This window comes from Phoca vitulina, unplaced genomic scaffold (assembly GCF_004348235.1).
Source record: "Phoca vitulina isolate PV1807 unplaced genomic scaffold, GSC_HSeal_1.0 scaffold89, whole genome shotgun sequence".
NCBI lineage: Eukaryota > Metazoa > Chordata > Mammalia > Carnivora > Phocidae > Phoca > Phoca vitulina.
In genome coordinates this window covers 878,614-897,761 of record NW_022589792.1, presented here as the reverse complement: position 1 = coordinate 897,761, position 19,148 = coordinate 878,614, and the positions used below count along the sequence as shown (strand labels likewise).

The 19,148-nt window shown below is 51.4% G+C and overlaps 1 protein-coding gene across 1 annotated transcript; it reads right to left on the bottom strand.

Annotated features, from left to right (window-relative positions):
* Positions 1 to 1,809: 1,809 nt before the first annotated feature.
* LOC116626571 (complement C3-like) lies at positions 1,810 to 19,036 on the bottom strand. The gene is made up of 21 exons (XM_032395958.1): positions 18,837 to 19,036; positions 18,216 to 18,304; positions 17,971 to 18,110; positions 17,167 to 17,373; positions 16,408 to 16,459; positions 16,144 to 16,230; positions 15,772 to 15,975; positions 14,637 to 14,712; positions 14,055 to 14,223; positions 10,577 to 10,730; positions 7,958 to 8,017; positions 6,965 to 7,055; positions 5,622 to 5,667; positions 4,492 to 4,579; positions 4,093 to 4,179; positions 3,763 to 3,868; positions 3,170 to 3,334; positions 2,790 to 2,876; positions 2,613 to 2,702; positions 2,377 to 2,512; positions 1,810 to 1,942 (listed from the first exon to the last, which is right to left on the bottom strand). Exons 10-21 carry the CDS (start codon positions 10,637 to 10,639, stop codon positions 1,810 to 1,812), a joined length of 1,152 nt encoding a protein of 383 aa, XP_032251849.1. The 5' UTR covers positions 10,640 to 10,730; positions 14,055 to 14,223; positions 14,637 to 14,712; positions 15,772 to 15,975; positions 16,144 to 16,230; positions 16,408 to 16,459; positions 17,167 to 17,373; positions 17,971 to 18,110; positions 18,216 to 18,304; positions 18,837 to 19,036.
* Between the last annotated feature and the right edge of the window lie 112 nt (positions 19,037 to 19,148).

Below are 19,148 nucleotides of genomic sequence, written 5' to 3'. Positions count from 1 at the left end.
ACCTGTGGATTCTAGCAGCTCCACTCTCTCCCATGGCCTCTTATCTTCCTCATCGAAAGGTCAGTGAGAATTTATTGAATTTTTACTATATGCTGACACTCACAATTCCTCTCTGAGGGAAGTAACGTTAAAGATGAAGAAACCAAAGCACAGAGAGGTGCTGGCTAAGGTCACACAGCCAGGAAGAGGTGGAGGCAGAATTTGAACTCAGGCAGTTGCCACCATGCTAACCTATGGCCCCACAGCTCCAGCCTCCTCCCCAGGTTTCCAGCCATCAACTCAGTTCTCATCCATCAACCTCAGCTGAGCCTTCTACCTCAGGGCTGGTCAGTTCCTCTCCTGCTCAAACGTCTTCCATGGCTCCCTACTGCCCTTGATAATGACTAAATCCTTTAGCCTGGTATTCAAAACCTTTTATGAAGTCAGCCCACCCAGCAGCCTCCCTGCCCCATCTTTCTCTTTCTCCCTCTTACCTCAGTCCCTCATTGACACCCGAAAATCAAGCCATCCTGGATGCCTTGCAGTCCCTTAGCACTTGGGGGTTCCTGGAGACACATGAGTTGCTGCCTCGGCTGGGCAGGTCTCCCATTCCCATCCCAGGCCACGTGATGAAACTCATTCACTTCCCCTTGCCCCTTGTTTCAGCTCCCCAGTTGCCTGGGGCTCCCCATCAAATCTTCCATCAGGACCAGGTGCAGGGTGGGCACCAAATTCATTCATAACTCATTCAGTCATTCAACAGTCATTTCCTGAGCACCTATTATGTACCAGCCCCTGCTGTATGAACTGAGAATACTGCAGTGAACAAGACAGACATGGCCCCTGGTTTTAAGGAGCTGACATTGTAAGGCAGGAGAAATGCCCATTTAACAATCAAACCAATAAATATTATAATCAAATATTTATGAGTGTTATTGAGAGAATAAAGCAGGGTAAGGGGAGAGAGTGATGGAAAGGGGTCTATTTTAGGTATGTTATTAAAGCAAATATCTCTGAGGAAGCAACATTTTTTTTTTTAAAAAGATTTTTATTTATTTATTTGACAGAGAGAGACAGTGAGAGAGGGAACACAAGCAGGGGGAGTGGGAGAGGGAGAAGCAGACTTCCCACTGTGCAGGGAGACCGATGTGGGGCTCGATCTCTGGACCCTGGGATCATGACCTGAGCCGAAGGCAGACGCTCAACGACTGAGCCACCCAGGCACCCAGCAACATTTTTAAAAAGATTTTATTTATTCATTTATTTGAGAGAAAGAGAAAGAGAGCACAAGAAGGAGGAACAGCAGAGGGAGAGGGACAAGCAGGCTCCCGGCTGAGCAGAGAGCCTGATGCGGGGCTTGATCCCAGGACTCTGGGATCATGACCTGAGCCGAAGGCAGATGCTTAACCAGCTGAGCTACCCAGGCGCCCCTGAGGAAGCAACATTTAAACATTTAAACTCTGGACTATTATTCAGCCATGAGAAAGAAGAAAGTCCAAATAAGGGAAGGGTTCAATCCATTCAGATATCTGGAAGAAGGGTGTACTTGGTAGAGGGAACAGTGAGTGCAAAGGCCCTGAGGTAGGAATCAACTTGGGTGTTGGAAGGACACAGAAGAGGCCAGTGTAATTGAAATGGTGTTGGAGGGAGAGGGAGGAAGCAGGTCCCTTCAATGTTGGGGCTGGTTGTGCAGGGCCCTTGATGAATGTTGGAGCAGGGACAAATGTATGGACTTTGGGTATGATACTCCATGCTCTTTATTTGGAGTTAAGGCCAGTGGCCTGCGCCTGTTGGAAACAACCTCCTGAGGACAGTAAAGACCTCAGAGTCTCAGGACTCACAACCATGAGTGCTCATATATTCTGAAAATCCCGTCAGGTGGTCCAGCAATTCCTTCTTGCCCACATCCCCATCGGCCGGCCACTGCATGAAGAATGTCTTCTTGCCCAGGACATAGATGTAACTGTGGGTGAGAGACGGCAAGGAGGGTGAGGAGAGCCCCGTGCCCTGGAGGCATGGAGCCCTCCCTGCTGTGCTTCTCTTCCCTGATAGGCAGCCTCCCAGGGCCAAGGCCTGTCATGCCCACTCCACCAGGCCATCTTGGGGCCCCCAGCCTGTAGCCCACATGGCTGGGGATTAAAAAAAAAGTCTCCTCTTCCTCTGATTCTTTACCTCCCTCTATTGGAAAACTGAATCTTTGTCTACATCTACAGCATCTACATGCAAATAGAGTCCCCCCTCTTCACCCCCCGCCCCGTTGGAATTGTGCAGTGCATGGTCAGTACCTCCCTTCAGGGCAGCCCTGAAACCTAGGGTTTCTGGTGCTGATAGGGACTGGGCTGAGGTAGGCAGGGGGGCCCACGCCTGAGTCCTGGGACAGCAGGACCCCCCACGCACTCAGATTTGACTTTCCACAGGTCTGATGTGTGGCCCATGATGAGGTATGTCTCCTGTTCTTGTAGCCCCAGGGAGTCGTGGCAGGTGGCGTGAGAGACGAATTTCTTCATGGTGAAGGACACGGCAGAGTCTGTGCCTGGAGGGGAGGAGATCCAGTGTGTGAGCATACACAGACCTGGCCCATCGGGATCCCCGGGGTAGAACCTCACACTGCCTCTTCTGCCCCTCGGACATACCCCTCTTGATGATGTCCTCGAGTTTCATGTCGTAATAGATGTAGGGATTGGAGGTGGAGGACTTCACAGACTTCAGCCTGACCTTGTACACTGGGAAAGCAGGGGCAGGAGGGTGTCCTGTTGGCATCTGGCCTGCAGGTGGACCTCCTCCTGCCTCCCGCCACTTCCCGCACCCACCGAAGTCCACGCCTGTCTCACAGGCTACTGCCTGGAGCTCCTCCTGCCTCAGTCGGGTGCTGTCTTTCCTCGGAGATGGGCACTGTTCTGGGGGGTCAGGAGGGCAGCTGCTCTGGCTGTGCTGAGGGAGGGGGCTTCCTCCCATCTGACCCCCATCTGGCCCCAGGCCAGACACCTCTAGGTCTCTGGATCAGGGTTCTCTCTCTTTTCCTCTATGTCTCTTTTCGATCTCCTCCCATCTGAGTCTCTTTACGTCTCCCTCCATTTCTGGCTGTGCCTGGCTGTGTGTACCAGTCTGTCTCTGGGTCTCCTTTTCTCTGTCTCTCTTTGTCTCTGTTTTCCCGTCTCAATATCTCTCTCTGTCTAAACTCCGTCCAGACGACAGCCAGGAGGTGATAAATGGCTCCTGGATCCCCAGGCTGGCAGCCCCCGCCTCGGTGTCCCCAGGACCTCACCCTCCGCACATCTGCAGACATCTTTGTGGCAGATCTTCCGCAGGGAAGACTGCTCTGTGGGCAGGTTGTAGAAGGAGCTGCACCTCTGGGCTGAGAGAGGGGCGTGTGCCTGGGGTCGGCTTGGGCCAGCGTTCCTGGGGACCCCTGGCTCCGCCCCCGAAGCCCCCCCAACCCCTCACCCCACCCGGCCCTGCCCAGTCACTCCCTCCGCAGGCCCCTCCCCCTTGAAGACTCTGCTCCTCTTGCCCAGCGGGGCTGAGCCCAGTCACTTCTCCGTCCCATCCCCTTCCAGACTCCCACAGCTTTGACCAGCCAGGAAGGCCACGCCCCTTATCACCACACCCCTGTCGGTCCCTTTCAGCACCCTTCTCCGCACCCTCCCCACAATGCCCAGGCCCCTCTCAGCCACGCCTCAATCCCCCTTCCCGGCCCCGCCCCTCATCCCTCCCTCCTGACCCAGTCCTTCGCAGTCCCCTCGGGGGATACCCCTCCACCCCCCAACCCCAACCCGTGCTTACAAGGCTCATAGTAGTCATATATGGTGACCTGGGCGGCCTGCAGGAACTCCACCTGCAGCATCCTGTGGACCCAGAAGCCCAGCACTGTGTCTTCCTTGTGGGAGAGCTGGGGGTGGGGGAGGGAATCCTGTCTGAGCTGACCAGGCCACTGACCATGGGGCACTGACCACAGGGCCTTGACCAAAGCACTGACAACGTGGCCTTGCAGCCTGGGGAGCTGACCTCAGGCACTATGATTCTCTGGCAACACTGCCCAAGGCGCTGACCATGGATTCTGTGCTCACCAGGCTGCCCATAGGCCTCTGGAGGGGGCCACCCAGGCTTCCTTACCTTCTCCAGGTAGAGGACAACAGTGTTGTCACTGGAATTCATCTTGGTCTCATACTGGAAGGCATACATCTCCACATCACTTGTAAGCTGGGGCAGAGGGTGAGGATTGCAGGTTGGCAGAGACCCCCTGAGGTCCCAGCTCTAGGAACTCTAGTCAGTGTGAAGTAACTCTCAAGCTCCCAGCCCTTGTCCCATCAACAACAGTGTCGGGGAAACTGAGGCACAATCAGGGCAAGGATTTGTCTAAGGTCATGGAGGGAGGCAATCAGAGGTGATCATGGCTACAGACCACGGGGCATTAACCTGGGGGCCTTGATCCCTGTGCTCACACGGGGAGTGTGGGATGTTGCTAGGGCATCCCCACCCTGCTCAGGAGTAGGCAGGTGGGACCTCCATTACCTGTTTGAGGTCATTCTGGTTGGGGTAGAAGCCGGTGAGCAGGGAGACCTCTATGATGCTCATTGTGGCCTCTCGATTTCCCTGGAACCTGGGGATTTCACAGCTCCAGTATCTCTTCCCACTCTCTTCCTGCCTCTCCCCAGTGCTCCTACTGCCATCAACGTTCTCATGCCTGGATGAATGCAGTCAGCAGCCTCCTCCTGGATCTCCCCATTACTCCTCTGCCCTCAGCAAGCTTACAGATTTAGCAAGTGGGAGTCTGATGGGTTGCTTCCTTGCTTAACAATATTTACCAGGCGCCTTGTCTCACCCTTCCGCTTCGCCTCCTCTCAACCCAGCCTTCATGTGATTGCTTCTCAGTGTCTCTCTCCTGCACTGGACCCTGGCACATGCTGTGACTCTCTGCCTGGAGTCCTCACTCCTTTTTCTATCCTGAAACATCCTTGCATCTTTGCAGTTTCCACTGATCCATCACTCCCTCTGGGAAGCCTTCTCCAGCCTATGCACCAAATCATTCTCTAATTTGCTCTCCTGGAGCTCCTTGGATCTCTCCTTTGCCATATTTAGTCACAGTTGTCATTTTACATTGATTCTGGATGACTTTTGTTATGGTCTATCTCCCCTGAGATACGCTGTGAGCTCCACCAGGCAGAGAGGAGCTGCCTTGCTCACACTGTACCCTCAGTTCCTAGAACAGAGCCTGGCATTCAGCAGATGCTCAACACATGTTTTTATCTGAGGCAGACCTGGGTGAGGGAATCTGGGAGACAGGGCAGAACTGGGGTGAGGGCTGGGATGTCTCGAGAAGATGAGGATGGAGAGAGCTGTGGGCTTGGAACCAGTTCTGGGCATCTGGGACATAGAGCATGTTTGCCGTGATGGAGCCCACCATCCCAGGACATGGCAGGTTGAAGGACAGGATTGGGGAGCAGGATGGTAGACAAGCATGGGCAGGCAGGGTGGGAGGCAGGCAGGGGAATGGGCAGGCGAGGGCAGGATGGGTGGTAGGATGAGGGAAGCATGGAGAAGGAAGCGTGGCTGGTTCCCACCCTCCATTCCATAGGTAAGGAGTCTGGATACCAGGAAGTGAGGACTTCCTCCTGCCCAGCCCAAGATCCTGGTGCCCTAACCTTGTCTCTATCCGGAGCTGGAAGGTCTCTTCCCCCTTTTTATTATCTGCAGAGAGAAGAAAGGAGTTTAGAGGCTGGGTAACACAGCTTCATGGGTTCAAATCCTGGCTCTGTTGTGTGACTCTGGGCAAGTTGCTTAAACTCTCTGTGCTTCAGTTACCTAATCTGTAAATGGGGAGCATAATATTCTCAACCCCGCAGTGTTGTAGGATTAAATGAGTTAATACAAGTAAAGCACTTAACACAGTGCCTTATTGGTGCTTTATAACCGTCAGTTACTGTTACTACCATTACTATTACTACTACTACTTCTGTTATTATTATTATTATTATTATTATTATTATTATTATTAAGAAATGCAACCTGAGCCAAAGCCTTGGTCACTTTTAGTCCCTTAAAGTCCTGGGGCTGTTGAGGGTTATTCTTCTCATCCCTATGGTGAGCCTCCAATGGCAGAGTCCTGTCTCTTCCTCCTTGGTACCCCAGACTAGGAACTCTAGAATCCCATTTTGATCATCTCCACAACCCCCTACCCCAGTTCAGCACCCATCATCTCCTGCAAGACCAGTGCAGTCACCTCCTCCCTGGTCTCCCAGCTTCTGCCCTTGCCCTCTACAGTCTGTGCCAGAAGGAGCCTGTGCAAACCTGTGCTACGTCATATCCCTCCTCTGCTCAGAACCCTCTATAGCTCCCACTTCACTCTGAGCAAAAACCAAAGTTCTCACCGTGGCCCATGAGTCCCTACACCATCTGCCCCCATCACCTCTCCAACTCTTTTCCCTAAAACTCTACCCCTTGCTCTTCTGTGGCCACAATGGCTTCTTCAAACCAGGTGAGGTTATTCTTGCCTCCAGGCCTTTGCACCTGTTGTTCTGCCTGCCTGGAATGCTATTCCCTCAGATCCTTCCTGGCTCATTCTCTCACTTATTTCATGTCTGAGCTCAAATGCCATCTTCTCAGAGTGCTTCCCCTGGACCTCCTCCAAGTGTGTATCACCTTTTCCTGCTTTATTTTGTATGGTAGTTATCATCACCTGTTAGTGTGTTATATATTTATTTTTTTATAATGCAGATTGTTATAAATAAATAGCAGTAGGAGTATAATTTATTTATTGTTGTATTATTGTTTGTCTCCCCCTACTAGAATGTGGGCTCCAGGAGAAGGGGTATTTTTTCTTGTTCATGCCTGTGTTCCCAGAGTCCAGAAACAAGGCATGACACATAGTAAATGCTCAATAAATATTTGTTGAAGAGTTGAATAAGGCAATACATGTGCTTACTGAATGAAAGCTAAAATAAAATAATAAAAAAGAAGGTCTGGGAATCCCTGGGTCTAGGCTCACCTTCCAAGGTACTATGGAGAGTCACATTCAGGTGGTACAGGTTGCAGGTGCCCTCCCCAGACTCTGGGGACCTGTGGTACATGGTCAGGATCTGCCAGGGCAGGGAAGGTGTCAGAGATCATTCCCACCCACTCCCTTCCTCCTCAGTCCGGTCCTCGCCTATCCAGGTTCTGCACCTGTGGATAATTCACAGCAAAGTCTGTACCCCCCAAATTTCTGGGTGCAGTGACCAGAACACTCTTTAGAGTCTAGACCACCTCTGTGTAGTAGGACTTTCTGCAGTAATTGAAATAGTCTCTACCTGTCCATATGGTAGCCACTAGCCACATGTAGCCATTGAGCACTTGAAATGTGGCTAGTGCAACCGAGGAACTGAATTTTTAATTTTACTTAATTTAAATTTAACCGAGGCTCATGGAGGAGTATGACATGCCCAAAGTCACACAACAAAGGCAGAGATTCAACTGTGACTCCATTGCCAGAAATATGAAAACAGGCTCTTCAAATTTAGTGAACAAGAGGTCTGTCCTCCTGGGCCACAGGGCATGGCGCCAGAAGATGTAACGGAGCCCCTAGATGTTGGGGGAAAGGGTGGAGTCATCCTCCGGGCATTGGAAGGCATGCTGGAGGGAGAATCTTCCTTTGGGGAGGTGAAGAAAGAGACACCCCCTCAAGGACTCAGCATGATAGGTCCAAAAACCTCTGGCCTCTACCTCTCCTGACTCTTGACTCATAGTAAGTGAAGACTTTCTGAGTCTTTATTTCCCCACCTGTTAAATGGAGTCCATATTTTTACCAACTTTCTAGGGGCAGGTTTCGAGGTGTCCTTAACTTGGTTATTAGCAAATAGTAGTGCCCTAAATGGTAGCTAGAAATATTGCTGATTTCAATCTTGTCTTGCAATAGACTGTCTCTATTCCCACCAGCAAGGGGAGTGGGCGGTGGTGGTGCTGGGCTTCAGTTAAGGACCTCATGGTGGGACACCAGACCTACCGAGATTGTGCCTCTCCCACTGCCACTGGCTTTGATTTCTAGGTCATCCTGGGCAGAGAACTGAAAGGAAGCAAGAAGAGGATTTGAGCGCACAGGAAGCAGCAAAACATGGCTCAAATGCAATGGGGTTGGGAAGGAAAGCAACTATGGGCAGTGAGTCCTCAGTAATTTCCCTAACTTGAGGTCTAGTGACTCACTGCCCCCTCTCCCTACATAGATGGTTTTACTTTTTATTTTTGATAGAGCGTTTGTGGTATCTACACCGTCACAGATCAACTGCAGCTGCCAACTCAGGCTCTGTCCTAATGTACATCTGTTCAATCTGTTCAAGTGTCTACAGAGTTCCTTGTGCATGGAGCCACCACAAGATTCTTCTCCCTGGCATCTCCGCATCTACTCTTGTTTCCATCATACATTCTTCCTTATCAGCCAGAGAAAAATTTTACAAATTCATATCCATTCTCATCACCCCTGCTTAAACCCCATTGCTATTCTTGGGATACTTCTGCCTCAGGGCCTTTGCTCCTGCTGTTTCCTCTGCTTAGATAGCCACAAAGCTCGCTCCTTCCTTTCCCTAAGGTCTTTGCTCAAATGTTACCATCTTGGTGAGAACTTCCCTGCCCCTCCTATCTAAAATTGCAACTCCTTGATGTGCTCATCGCCCCCTTTCTGCTTAAGTTTTAGCTATAGCACTTGCCACCATGTAACGCACAACATATGCTACTTACTCACTTACTTTATTGTCTGTCTCACCCATTGAAATATAAAATTCTACAGGGAAAGGGGTTTTTTAATGTCTTATTCATGGCTGTATTCCCATCACCTAGAATAGTGCCTGGCATACAATGAGTGTTCAATAAAGTTGGGTCAAAGGATTGAAGGTAAATATCACTTCCTCCATGGAGTAAGGTCATGGAGATTATCTTCTTCCTCACATCCAGGATATTTTCCCCTTTACACACATTTCTTTTCCCTATGTCCAGAAAGCTTAAAATACTTTTTGTCTTAGTTTCTTTCTACACTGTAAGTTTCATGTGAGCAGAGGCCACAGATCTTTCATAATGCATCCCCATTGCACAGGAGAATGACTGGCACACAATGGGTGCTCAAGATATGGTGGAATAAATGAGTCAATACACTGACAGTATAGACACTGGTTGTGAGATAATCTTGGAGAGGGAGATTGGCAGGGACATGACTCTTGGCCTCATCCCCAATGCCACCTCTGTATGGCCTTCCTGTCTGCCCCTCAGTGCCCTACCTTTCCTGTCCGCTGCTGGTAGGCATTGTTCTGATCAATGATCCACTCCAAGTCCAAGGCTTTCTTGGGGACGCTTATCTGGACCCGGAGATCCTGGACCCCATCGAAAGGGACAGCTTCGCGGAAGTGGGTGAGGGCCTCAAGGGCCACCACAGTAGTCTACGTGTTGGGATGGGGCCGCGGATCAGCACCACTGACAGCGCCCCGGGAACCCGCAGCGTGGCAAATCAGCACCACGGGTAGCTCCTTCCGGTGGGCTGGCCTTGTCAGCACCTCGGCTAGCGCCCCTCCCCCCAACCCCCTCTTTCCGAGGCTCGGGTCACCTGGGTGGACTTGAAGCCTCCGCCTACCTCCCGTTTCTCCAGTAGCCACTTGGCAATGGCGTGCGTCTCATTGTGCCGACCCAACACCACCTTCTGCATCAGCGCATAGGCCGTGGCCTCAATGGTGTACAGGGAGTTCTTGTCCAGGTGGCTCTTGGGCCAGTGGGTTTTATCTAGGAGATGGATGACCGCTTTGTCTCCCAAAACTGGGCCCATCTACCAAAACCTGTCCTCGCCTTCTGTCATCTGGCCCAAATTTCTCATCCACTATTTTATTGAGCACTTACTTTATATGAAACTCTTTGAGGAGGCATATGGACATTTTATTTTTGGAACAGATATCTCCTAGATGTCTAGGAGACAGGGACTCTAACTATTTAGAGATGGGGAGATTAAGGTTCAGAAAAGTTTCTCCAAGTCCCACCAGTTCCACCGCAAGTGAGTTTTCCTAACTCCATTCCTCTTGACTTGGAGGAGGATGGGATAAGGATCATTGGGCAGGCCAAGGGAGTCAGGCCCCCTCGGTTAACCACATTTTATGACCTTTTTTCCATCTTTGACCACCATGTCAAGCACTTTCCCAATTCAGGGCATTTGCACATGCCATTCTCTTAGCTTGGAATGTCCTTGGCCTTTCACACAGGTGGGCCTTCTTATCTTTTATTCCAGCTGAGGCATTCCCTTTTCACAGAGGCCTTCCCAGTTCTCCAATCCATACTCCTCTTTGCGCATCATCTCTCCCATCCATCTTGTATGTTATCATCTCAGTGCTTGTCTCAATCTGTAGTTGATCTGTTTGTTTTTTGCCTGCTTCCCCCAGGGATGGTGGGACCTTTGAGAGCAAGGACCATATCAGTGTTGTTGACCTTGGTTTTTCAGAGTCTGAGCTCAAGAGTTGGCACACCACAGATGCTCAATAAACGCTAAGGTGATGAGTCACACATTGCTGAATTTGAAATCATACAATCCCCCTCCCCGTGCCCCCCATGACTGTGGTTAACACATAGTTAACACAAAGAAGTGGCCCACACTCACCATGGCTGGCAAAGCTGTCCAGGTGGTCATTGGCTCAGGGGCTATTGGTGAGGGCCAGAGCATAGGAAACTATGGCTATGGCAAAAGTTGTATTAATTTTGGGAAGGCGTTCCTCCAGAAAGCTACGGGCTCGCTCCATGCTGGCAGGCAAATTCTAGAAAGTCAGAGAGAACAAAGTAGAGGGGGGCAATTAGAGGAAAGGGGTCTAGGAGTTAGAAGAGAGGGATGCATGGGGAGGGACATGAGGATGGGGGAACTTCCTGTGGGCAGAGGATCTAGAGGGCTCTGTAGAGCCTGCCTTCCTCTTGGGGTCTTACCGGTATCTCCTGGATGCACAAGTCCCTCCCCTTATCCAGGGCAATCAGGACAAGAGCTGTGAGGGATATGTCTGCTTCAGAGCCTCGGTAGCCACCCTGTGGATGCGGGATCACACCCATGATCCCCCTAGTGTCTTGGAGAGACTTTCCCCAACCTCTCCTGTGTGACCTTGAAAAGCTCCCAGGTGCTCAGCTCTGGGCTGGAGGATGCTGAAAGCAGGATGGGGAGAGAGAGGAGGAGGAGGAACCACCTCAAGATTTGCCTGTGTGGGGTCTGCATTACCAACCTAAGCCAACAGCCATGGAGGGTGATGTATTATACTCTACACTATCTCAAAGCATTCTTTCAGCAGCTCCATTTTCCTGATGAGGCAAGTCGTGGTCAGAGACGTGGTCTCCTCATTGCTGGTAAATGACTGATTTAGGGTTCAAGTTCCTCTTTAGTCTTTTTTTTTTTTTTTTAAAGATTTTATTTATTTATTCATGAGAGACAGAGAGAGAGAGAGAAGCAGGCTCCCAAGGAGCAGGGAGCCCGATGTGGGACTCGATCCCAGGACCCTGGGATCATGACCTGAGCCGAAGGCAGACGCCCAACCATCTGAGCCACCCAGGCGCCCTCCTCTTTAGTCTTCTAATTCCACCTTCAGCCTCTGTACTGGGTTGAATAGTGTTCCCCCCCAAAAAAATTCATGTCCACTCAGAACCTCAGAATTGATCTTACTTGGAAATAGGGTCTTTGCAGATGTAATTAGTTAAATTAATAGGAGGTCATACTGATTAGAGTGGACCCTATCCAGTGACTAGTGTCCTAAAAGAAGGCCATATGAAGACCCACAGAAGGAAGGAGGGCAAATGGGGATGGGGACAGAGGTTGGAGTGGTGCAGCTAGAAGTCAAGGAATGCCAAGGACTGACCAGAGGCCATCGAGCTAGAAGAGACAAGGAAGGATTCCCCCCTAGGGCCTTCAGAAGGAGCATGGCCCTGCTGACACCTTGATCTGGGACTATTAGCTTCCAGAACTGTGATAAAATAAATACGTTTCTGTTGTTCTGAGTCATCCAGTTTGTGGTACTTTTTACAAGAGCCCCAAGGAATTAATTCCCGCCCCACCGTCTCTTCTTCCCATGGTGGCCAATGAAGCTTGTGAACTCTTGAATCAGGTTGTATCCCTCCTCAGTTCAAAACCCTCCATGGCTCCCATCTCACTCAGAGGAAAAGCTCAAGTCCTTCTTGCAGCCCCAAAGGCCCTGCACCATCTGTCCCACCCTCTCCCTCAGCTCTCCTCCTCCCCCTCTCCTCCAGAGTTGTTCACTCTGTCCCAGCCTCCTCACTGTTCCTCAAACATACTGGGCACTTCCAGGCTCAGGGCCTTTGCACATGTTGTTTCCTCTGCTTGGAACACTCTTCCCCTGATTATCCACATGACTTGCTCCCTCACCTCCTCAGGTCTGTACAAACATCATCTCTTCATGAAGCCTTCCAAAATGACACCCCATCACCTTGATTCCCCTTTCCCTGCATCTTTCCCCATGTCACTTCTGCCATGCATGCCACATCACTTAGGTCTCTCTCATGCTCATTGCCTGTCCTTCCTCCACGAGAGAGTCCACCCCATGAGAGAAGAGATTTTTGTCTATTTTGTTTGCCCAGGGTCCTCAGTGCTTAAAGCAGTGCCTGGCACATTGTAGATGCCTGGTAAGTGTTTGTTGGTAGAAAGAAACTCCTTTCTGTGAGCCTGTGAAACCTGTTTGTAACCCCTCTCTGTACCGCCTTCCTGTACAGCATCTGGCTCCTGCTCACACAGGCCTCCCAACTCCCTAACTGCTCCCTTTATCTGGGGTTGCAATCTGTCTTTTCTGGGTTCATGCATTCACCCAGAGTTTTATTCAGCAAATATTTGCCATCTATGATGAATCAGACCTGCTTCCCCCCACTGGAAGGACTCACAGTGCAGGGAAAGCAAACCTTGAACAGACTATTTCAAGCCCTCATTGAGGCCACCAAGGCCCTGCAGGTTTCAGGGCCTGGCATCTCTCCTACCCTCTCAGGCCTCAGGACGAACTACCCCCTTTCCCATCTTTGGGCTCTGGTTTCTTCCTTTTCCTCAAACACGCCAGAGCCTCAGGGCCTTTGCATGTGCTGCTCCCTTTGCCTGGAGCTCTCTTTCCCATTCTTCCCCCACCAACTCTATCCCTTCTTGAGGTTGCTACTTTGTTGTCCCTTCCTTTTGCAGGTTCCCTGACCAGGCATGGCCCCTATTAAATACTCTCTCCTGGTATTTCTTTCCCATGGAACTTAGCACAGTTGTGATTTAAACAATCACTAGTTATAACTATTTGGCTAACTTCCATCTTCCTCCCACACCCCAGCTTGTGAGTACTACAAGGCAGGGGTAAATGTGTAAATGTCTTGTTTACTGCTATGTCTCCCCTCTGTCTAGTACAAGGCCTGGTACACACCAGTTGCTGGATAGATGTCTGTTGAATGAATGACATCCCTACTGTCATGGGTGCAATAATAGAGATACAGGGCTGGTATTCAGGGGAGGACCCTGGAGGAAGTGGGTTTGAGCTAAATCTAAAGAGAAAACACAATTTGGCCAGCCAAGGAAAAGAAAAAGCGATGGGGCCATGGCTATTCCATGCGGAGAGAGCAGCATAAGCAAAGACAGAGTGAGTTGGAGGGATCTGTGATCAGGGAGTAGTGAGGGGTAAGGCTTGCGGGGGAGTTACAGAAGAGAGGGATATAATAGAGAGATACCGTCATAGACAACTGTGAGCCATGGGAGGTGTTTGAACAGGGGAGAGACATCCCAGACTGTTTGAAAGCTATTTCTGGAGGCTGATGTGGAGGAATATCTGGTAGGGATGGCTGTGTTGGCTGGGAGGTTGAGAAGACTCAGCCCAGAGGAAAGAGAGCCAGGACTGGAGCCACTCAAAGTGAAGTGGGCACATCACGGGGTCCCAGATGTGACCAGCCTCTCTGACATTGTAACAGAGTCCAGGGAGGTCCAGAGCAGAGGGATGTGATGCTGGGTGCCGGGCCCTGGCTTTTTGCTGTTCTCATTTTACCTGCAAACAGGTCAAGGGCCCGAGATTCACCCTATCAGTGCACAGAGCCCTGGATTTGAACAGCCCAGGAGCGGGGCGGGCAGTGGGCACCTGCATGGATGCCATGATCACTGGGCCATTCTCCAAGAAGTGCCCATCCTCTGCCTGCCTCTTGGTGATGATCCAGTTGGCAGGGGCACAGAGAGAGTGCAGATCAAACATGCTGGTTGTCATGATAGAGTAGGCCAGGGCAAAGACCCGGAACATGTAGCTCGTGAGCCTGTCAGCGGGGAGATGGGGTGGGTGATGCCTGGGAAGAGCAGCCAAGGGGATTCGAGGACAGGGGCTTCTACACTAGGAGGAGTCTACACCTGCTGCTCCAGACTGACCCTTCATTTGCTGCTTTCCAGATCTGGCGGCATGGACACTAACCCGTCTCTCCGACATTCAGACACGTGCTCTCAACAATAACCCCTAGGTAACCCCCAGACACTATCACCCCCAAAGTTACCCCCAAACCCTAAACTCCCAGGTAACCCTCAGGTAAAACCCAAGTAGCAATACTTCTGGCCCAAAGGCTGCCTGCCCCAAGCCCCTGCTGCTCGGGTGCTCCTAGGATCATTAAGCCCCAGGCTGGCCCTTGGGCTTCATTCAGGGTGGTTGAGGCAGGACTGCCAACATCCTCGTCCTTACCAGGTGCGTCCCAGGTGTCCGTTGCTGATGTGGTAGGTGCCGTGTGCACTCCGGTGGGTCAGCATGTGGGTGTAACCTGGGGAAATGGGTGGAGGAGAACTTTCAGGGAGAATTGGCATTTGGGTGTGGCTATGAAGGGGAGTCAGTTATCAGGCATAATCTGGGGGGTAAGATGTGGGTGTGACTTGGGGGTGCATCCCATCTAGGTCTAACTATAGGAGGGGACTTGTCTAGGTGTATCAGGAGGTGGCTGCAGGGCCCAGGTGTGACTGTGGGAGCCAGTGTCCAGTGTCATCTGGGAGTAACCTGGGAAAGGGTGAGACTGGGAATTTCTGCTCAGAGGGATTGTGGAAGGTGGAACCCAGGAAAGGGGTACTCTGGGGGCCACTACCTGGGAGTTTCCTTGACGGTTGTTTCTTGGCTATAAATTAGGGGTGTCACTGTGTCTGTGCAGTTTAGGGGAGGCTACACCTGGGTGTAATCTCGGAGGCGTACCTCTCAGGTGTATTCTGAGTGTTGCTACTTAAGTATTACCTGAAGGTTGCTTGGGAGCTTACTGTTTGGGAGTAACTTTGGGGGTGATAGTGTCGAAGTGTTACCTGAGGGTTATTGTTGAGAGCACTTGGATGGAGACCTGGTGTCTGAGTGTAACTGGGAAGGGGGGTCAGTGCCCAGATTAACTTGAGGGTCTCTGTCTGGGTATAACCAGGAGTGTGCATCTCTGGTTGTTACCTGGGAGGTATGGATATAACCTGGAAAGGGGTAATGGGGAGACCACCACCTGGGATTATTCTGGAGTTTTCTGCTTGGGGGTTCTCTAGGGGTATAACCCAAGGCATGTCACTGACTGGGTGTAACCTAGGACAGTGTCTGAATATAACAGAACCTGGGGGCTGCTGCTTTGGGGGTAAACCAGGGTGTCTGTTGTCAGACTGCAGTCTGGGAGAGGGGTCCAGATGAAGGAGCACCTGGGGGACTTGGTACCAGGTTGTAACCTGGGAGATGAGTCAGGGTATGAATGTTGTTGTCGGGGAGAGTCCCGTGGGGGCCACACCCAACCCTGGAGGTACCCCAGCCACCCTTTCAGAGAGTCCCAGACACCCTCATTGAGGTCCCAGGAGGGAACCCCTCTCACCTCTGACAATGTTCTGTATCACCTGCTCCCTGAGTTCCACTCCAACCTTGCCCCACTGGCCAGCAGCATCCAAATAGTGGGTCAGAATGATCACAGGTGCCAATTTGCTCAGCGTCTGCTCAGGGCAACCAGTCGGGACCCTCAGCAGCTGCCATTTTTCTCCAGGTGTCAGGGTGCCCAGGATTGTCTCGCCAAGGATGTCACCTATCAGATGAACAGAATCATCTCAGGAATGGCCTAATCCACCATGGCTCTGATCACCCCACATGGGCACCCCAGCTCCTCCCGCCCCTGTGCCCAGGCATGTGTGGGAGAAGCCAGCTCCCCAGTCTCCCAATCCCTCCCCCCAGGAGTCATCTCTGTTCTAAGCACCTTGGACACTGACAAACACTTCTGCCTCTGTATTGGGCACCATGTTCAAAAAGTTCTGTCTTGGCACCACTTCCATCTGGGTTTGACCTAGGTTGAGCAGGCACAGCCTTCTGTGACAAGCAGATTCTGGGGCTGGGGAGGTCAGGGTGTGCAGAGCCAGGAGGAGCTGAGACTGCCCACCTGGCTGGAACCCCTCATTTCAGCTCCTCCCTCCATCCTGACGTGGCCGTAGGATCCCACATGCTCCCCACAGACCCCACAAACCTTGGGGGTTCAGGAGGATGCTATGGGATTTTTGCTGTATCTGCCCTCCTGCCTGTGAGATGTAATGATGAAACAAGTTAAAAACAACAGCAATAATAGTAATAATGACAATCACAGTGACAGTAGGAGGAGGCATTGGTTAGCTATAAAGAACACAGACTCTGGATCCCAAATATCTGGGTTCAAATCCCAATCCTTCTATGTTCTAGCTGTGTGACCTTGGACAAATTACTTAACCTCTCTGTGCCTCAGTTTTCTCATCCATAAAAGGCTCCTACTTCCTATGGTTGTTCTGATGGCTCAACGAGTTACTATTCTTAAAGTGTTTATATCATAAGTGCTGAACATGTGTTTGTTAAGTAAATAAATTAAGCAAATAAGAGAAGTAAATAAAGTATTATTAATGGGTTGTGCACAACCAATATGAGATATAATTTTCACAGCTCTCTGCTTATTATTCACAGCTCTGGATGTGATGATGGTCACACCTTGCAAATAAGGAAACAAAGGCTCAGAAAAGTTAAGTAAATTGTCCAAGGTCACACAGCAGAGACAAGGCTTGAACCCACCCTGACAACAAAGTCCCATAGTGGGAGTTCTGTGATTGAACTTTCAAATCCATTCTTTTGCACCTCACTCCCATCTGAGAGGCCTGTTTGTTGATCCCGGGCATACCCATCTGTCCTGTGATCACAGCCTGGGAGCCCCGGCGAAGCCCCACTGTCTGCACCCGTAACAAAAGGTGGGGGCACCCATTACCTTGACCGGAAGTGTCTTCCTTATGTGGTCCTCAACCTCAGTTGTCCTAATTCTGACCTCCACATCCACTTTGCCTATCTCAAGTGGGAGAAGCACAAAGGGCACCATCTTGGAGGAGGTGGGGCGTATGACCACCACCCGGCGGGATGGGGCTTCTGGCTTTGACGCACTGCACAGCGCCTCCTTGTGGCGGAACTCCACACGGACCTGGGGCAAGGTGGGCAGTTGGGTGGTCTAGAACCCTAGTCACAATTCCCTCCCTCTCCCCACCCTGGAAATCCCAAGTAGGTGACAGCACAGCATAGTGGTTGAGAGCTAAGACCTTGCCTGACACATGTGTTGTGTGACCTCAGGAAAGCCCCTTCACCTCTTTGTGCCTCAATTTCCTCACTTCTACACCAAAAGCAATAATAGCAGCCATCTGCTGGGATTATTGTACGTTTTATTTATTTTATTTTATTTTTTTAAAGATTTTATTTATTTATTTGACAGAGAGAAACACAGCGAGAGAGGGAACACAAGCAGAGGGAGTAGGAGAGGGAGAAGCAGGCTCTCCGCTGAGCAGGGAGCCCGATGCGGGGCTCGATCCCAGGACCCTGAGATCATGACCTGAGCCGAAGGCAGACACTTAATGACTGAGCCACCCAGGTGCCCCTTATTGTACGTTTTAAATGAGAAAATACTCCAGAAGCTTTTTAAAAGAGCAACCACTTCGCTGGCCCCTTTGAATAATGGACACACTCCAACCCCTTTATAAAACACACCGATGGATGGTTTGAGAGGAGGGGAGGGCTCAGGCTTCACCTTGACCTGCTCCATCCTGAAATTGTACAGCACGGCTTGGATCTGGACCTGCTCATTCCTGACCACGGAAGAGGGCAACTTGAGATCCACAAAGAGTGATTTCATAACTGTCAGCTCAAAGGGGTCTGAGACGCAGAGACCTAGAGCCAGGGGAGTGTGTTGGCATTAAGCAGAGGCCAGCTGTCCCGGGGCTGGGCAGGACCACCATTCTCCCATCTCCTCAGCCCTGGGGCTTGTGGGGTCACCTTGTCCAGGCTTGAGGCTGACAGCCACCAACTGCCGCGTGGTGATGGAATCTGGCACGGTCACAAGAGTGCTGTAGTGGGAGATGCCTCTGGCAGGGAAGGGGGGGCATTAGTGAGTTTGTGCTCAGAGCCTCTGCACTGGGGGTCACTGCCCAGGGGTCAGTGGGTCACTAGAGGGCCGTCCTTTTGGGGGAACCACTGGGATTTGTATCCCCCTCCAGGCGGTTACACTGACTATACCAAGAGCTCAGTGTCACCAGTGGGAGCACTGGCTATGATTGACATCCACTGATGCCTCGGAGGGCCAGGGACCAGATGCTGCTGTGGGGGCTGTGGTCCTACCCTGATGTACTTTTCGGCAGTTTAAACTTCATCTAGAGCCAACTCTCAGGGAACAAGGTTTGGATAGGCTGGTCCTCCAGGAAGATGTCATCTAAGTCCTCATCTTCATCCGCTTCAGGGAGTGGATGTGGGGCAGTGTCTCCTTTGCGTCTCTCCCATGGTCCTCCCACCCCATCCCCTCCTGGCCCTTATCTCCCCTTGACTTGTCCATGACACTTCACGCCCCTCGGGCAAGCCCCAACTCTCCCCACCCCCCGCCTCCTGCCATGGCCTCCTCACATGTCCCCAAAAGCAGCTGCTCCTCCCGGGCCTCCTGAGTCAGGGCCTCAGACAGACGGCAACAGCTCAGGAAAGCAGCAACACAGGTTGGCCCATGGCGGACATGCCGGGTCCTTTCTTCACATGACAGCCCCACCGGGCTCTCCCGGAGCCCAGCCTCACAGCACTTTCGCTCCAGCTCTGTCTTGAACTTGTTCACTGTGGGCCAGAGTTAGAGGGACTGAGGAGGGGCTGAGCGGGACCAGAGGAAGCTGGGACCCATCTACCTCAATGCCACATACACCTGGTCTCTATGTATCCATAACTCTGGCA